Consider the following 5,055-nt stretch of genomic DNA (forward strand, 5'->3'; position numbering starts at 1 on the left):
GTTGACACTATATTGTTACTTTAATTTTACTAATTGTCTGAATTATTAGTAATACCTAAGGTGTAATTTTTTTTATGGATTTCTGTTTGTGGTGCCATTCAAAGATAGTGTCACAATGTATTTATTATTTCAGTCACATGTAGATAGATACATATATAAATGCTACATCCATTATGGTAAGAAGATTAAATATTACTGTTTATCATATTCAAACAATCCACACGTATAAAATTAATTATTATTTACTAGAAATAAACTATGTTTATTATATATATGAACTGACCTCATCCATGAATACTGTTAACAAGGATTACTGATACCTAATCTGACAGAGGTAATGGTAAGACATCTTAATCAGTTTTTGTTATTGTGGACTTACAGTTTAAAGTAGTGAGTATTATAACTGGCAAAATAAAACATAAAAAGAAATATGGTAATGAATATCAATCAAGTTGAAACTGACTGAATATGTAGAATGGAACTTCCTGATAAAAGATATTAAATAAAATTCTCAAATGATAGGAAGTACTTTGATTTTTTTTTTCAAATGCATCTCACACAAATTTGTTTTAAAGCAGAAATAACTATATGAAATGGATCTTTGTGATCAAGCATAACAAAAAATTTAAATTATAAGATTACAGGAAGTATTTTTATGTTTTTTTCTAAAGTATCTCATAATTTTAGAAATTGTTCTCAACCGAAAGCAAAAATAAGATACTATTTACTAAGTCTATGTACCAAGGTGTTTCATATTATTTGGTTAAGTATTACTGCTGTGAGAAATGGAATATTGGTATATCAGTAACACCCCTCCAGTCCAGAAAGGCTTAACTACAAAATTTACATTTTCAGGATGCTTCAAGGTTCATTATAACAAACACCTGATTATCAACTGCTTCTACTAAAAGATAAATTGTAGTTATCAGATGACAAAGTAAAACCTACCTTCCTACAAGATGTTATCCATGTCTGAAGTTCGTATATACTCAATGAAGGTGTCACTGTTGAAACTGCACAAAAAATACAAAAAGAGAAATTTTTAAATAGTTTAATTTTGTTGTGATGCATTCAAAACTAATGTTTTATATATATATATATATATATTTCTTCACCCTTATATTCATTATACATATATTTTACTAGCATCTCTCTCAGTGGAAGTAAACGAAAAAGTAGATTACCAAATATTTTAATCTCATGCACATGGACTGGGTCAAAATGACTGACCTTGTTACCACCATGTAACCATAAAATTATACATACTATAGCTACTCTGAATGTACTTAGTGTATCTTCACAACGTTTAGAAGAATATTATAAGTCTGTTGTACACAAAAAATGAGATTTTATAACCAAGTATTTGTACTAAAGATCTGTCCGAATTTATGAAGCCTCTGATGACTCACTCTGACTGAAAAGTGATTTTCACGCTAAGAATAAAAATACTTCATCTTACAGTTTTCATATATCCTTTATCTCTTATTTTCTCAACTATCATATCACTTGTAACAACATCATAGTAGTAAAAGTTGAAAAACATGAAATAAAATATTTTTTTTACAAGAATGTCTGCAGATAACTACAATTATTTATCTCAAGAGCTTTATGCCTTGTAATTTTTCATAATTGCTTTCATTTAATTTTATTAAATCATTGTTCTTTGAACCACATTTATCTATCATAATAAGCAATAAACCATCAGGCATGACAGCAGAGTAAACAAATGGATTAGATTATATTGTGCACATTTAAATTGTGTATGTGATAAGGAGTGAAGAAAAAATTTTCTATTTATTATTGTTCACTTAAGTTTTCTTACCTATCCTAAAAGGTTTTATATTCTTAGATTTTAGTTACTTTTATTGAAAACATATAACAATAAGTAAAAAACATAGATAAGAAAACAAAAAATTTAGAACTGAGCTCTAGGTCGGTTTGCAGTTGAGTGCCTGCTTTTGTAATAATATTTTTCTGTATGTTTGTTGTCCAAAAATACAAAAATAAGTTTCAAATAAAAATGTTAAACAACCAAAAGCATATCACTCATTAAATTACAATGTATGAAAATTACTGTCATTTATCTGGCTTTCTAACTAACATATAAATAGGCTAAAAAAAATTCATTCCTTCTTGGAGCTACATCTTTGGTCCAAACACATTGAGTTCCGCCAGCAAGTGATCAATTTTTACTGCTCATACAAAACAGATGATCATTTGTTTTATGTAGTGTACAATTTGCTCTTTCTATTCATTATACACATGACCAAAAGCAATGTCACAAAGAATTATAAATATTTCTTAAAAGACAGAAGATATGGGAGAGGCATATCAATGTGGGTTGAACATGTATAATAATATTTAAGTAAAGAAAAAAGACATTGAAATTTGATATTGTAACTTGTCAATATTTATAACTGGTTGAACAACTTGAGGCTCTTGGTTGTGGAAGAGAAAAAATCTATGAGAGAGAGAAATCACAGTGCTACCAAGTCGTGACTCTGAGAGTTGTAACTTGACAATTTAGTTAAATATTTCCTTTAAAAGTTAAGAAATTATAATCTACATAATATAAAAACTTGAATTATAAACTAAATATTGATACCAAGCTTACTGACACACATTGATAATAAAGTTTTTAAATTAAATTTTGGAGTTAGTTTTGTAAATGGTCATGAGATGTTCACTTTTACTCCCATCCATATCCATAGGATTCAATAACACAAATTAGGAGTATTGTCCAATTTTCTTTGAAATATACAATATTGGATATAATTATGGAAATGCACAGGTGACACACATACTGGAGTCACAAATGATCAGTAAGTGCAATTAACCCTTTTACAATGGACTCAGTATAATATATACGAGATCGTATACACGTTTGCACATGTTAAGATTTTATACTATAACTTTAATTTAGTATGTCCATCTTCACAAAATTTGGTATACCTTTAGTAAACATTACAAGTCTTTTGTGCACAAAAAATCAAATATTTTAGTGAAATATTTTTATTAAAGATTTGTTTGTGAACATATCAAGTCTGTTTTGTTACTAGTCCGAGTGGAAGCAATTTTCACATTATGATTAAAAATACTATTCTTCATCCCCAAAATCTCAAATTTCTTTTGTGTAACATTTTAAAACTTCTTAAATATATTTCAAACATTTGTTTTCAGTAAAACTATATTTTATCAGATATTTAATGATATACTCAAGTCTTCAGCCTGTAGACAAATCCCAAAAGTATAATGAAAAGACAAGTTGTAAAATTAGAAATAAAAGAAGAAGCTGTGCCTTTTCATGGTTATTATTGGTCACAAGGTACTTCTCTTACAAGTTTGAGCTGCTAAACACTTCACATTTATTTTCTGTGTTTATTTTACAATCAACAACTAAAGTAGAACCCCGCTGAAAATAAACCAATAAATTGTCGCTTGTTACAGTAAACTGTTTATGTGACACCACCATAATATGATACTTCTGAAAGCAACAAAGCACGCATGAAAATATTGTCGACTCGACCCCCACTCCAAGTACAGAATGTGTAATGTATCGGGTTATATATGCTAAAATGTTTTCTTGGAAATTTGAGTAATCACAGTGCACTTAGAATCAGTGAAAACGTTTATGCCGACAACAGGATGTGTAATTTATTGGCTTATATATGTATCCTACAGTGATCACAATAAGACTTTTTGAGAGTAACAACACTGCACTTTGAACCTGTCAAAACATTTATTATGTGGTTTGGTGCTGATACAATAAACATTGCAATTATTTGAATATTAGTAATCCTTTTGGGGTGTTTGGAATTTAGCAGCATAGGTGTACAAAGATGTTATGTGAGCACATGCCTATAAAATCCTATTTCCCTTTTCGGCACTTATTCATCAACCAATAAAAACTTTAGTTTCAGTACTACTTATCACACTTTTAAGTCTAGTCTTCTTTGGAAAACATTCTTACTTTTGCAGCTAAAGTGTAGCTTAGAAGTTCCCTTACAGTTGTGAAACAACTTGAGTTGTTACCCTGAAGTATGTAATAATCATTTATAATATATATATAGACACACACACACATATATACAGAATCAAATACAAAGTAAAATCTAACTGTATTACCAATATTTTGCAAACTACACTGATATTTCGGCTACCATACATTACATATATATATTTACTCATAAATGCTTAATTTTTATTTATATTTCTTAAAACATGAACAATAAACGAAAATTACATAGAAAAATAATGATTTCTAGTAGTTATGAGAAATTATGGTGATAGAAAAATATTTTGCCCTCATGTGCCTTTAATGCTAAGCCTTGTTTATTTTTTCGAGTGAAGGGTGAAGGAATGTAATTTTTGTAGGATTCAAATATAAATTTTAGAAAGACAAAAACATATTACACTACTCTACTAGTACACCCAAAACATCTGTAACTTGCTTGGGGTTATAGATGTATATATGTATTAAACATTTTTTATTTCTGTTCAGAGCAACAACTTCGTCGTTACCTTTAACCAATCTTGGCAAAATTATTATTTTCTCTTCCAAGCTTTTTAAAAACAACTGGTCAGAATCACATAAAGCACAGCTTGTCCTTTCTTTTGGTTATAGACAGACCCTTAAGAAAACAAGAGCTTTGGAAAGAATGGAGTAGGAGGAGGCATCACTCTAGCTGATTAGCTAGATACATTGATATCTAAGCAAATCAAAGTGGTGGGAGATTCTAAATTTATATTCTAGTTTGTCAGTATCTAAAATTCATGTTTCTAATTTGCTAACCACCTGTAGATGTATATAGTAGGCATAAAAAAATATAAACCGAGCAACAAGACATGAGGAAGTGCTATGCAACACATACAAATCAGTATTTGGCTACATTTTATTTATATTTTCTTTTGAATTAAGAAATTAAAACATACATAATATTAAAATTTTAAATATAAGCAATGTTTTGATGGTAATTTCATTGATATATATATAGTGCAAGTTATTTGATAAGGTATTGAAAATAAATTGCTAAAAGACCATGACCTGCGCAGTTA

At 28.6% G+C, this 5,055-nt stretch overlaps 1 protein-coding gene across 1 annotated transcript in view; it reads right to left on the reverse strand.

Annotated features, from left to right (window-relative positions):
• The window catches only part of LOC106469071 (active breakpoint cluster region-related protein-like), a 112,056-nt gene that overhangs the window by 24,800 nt on the left and 82,201 nt on the right, over positions 1–5,055 (reverse strand). Inside the window, exon 12 of the mRNA XM_022397477.1 lies at positions 949–1,013. Within this exon, the coding sequence (XP_022253185.1) occupies positions 949–1,013 (65 nt within the window). The remainder of the gene's footprint in view (positions 1–948; positions 1,014–5,055) is intronic.

Source organism: Limulus polyphemus, unplaced genomic scaffold, assembly GCF_000517525.1.
Source record: "Limulus polyphemus unplaced genomic scaffold, Limulus_polyphemus-2.1.2 Scaffold3287, whole genome shotgun sequence".
NCBI lineage: Eukaryota > Metazoa > Arthropoda > Merostomata > Xiphosura > Limulidae > Limulus > Limulus polyphemus.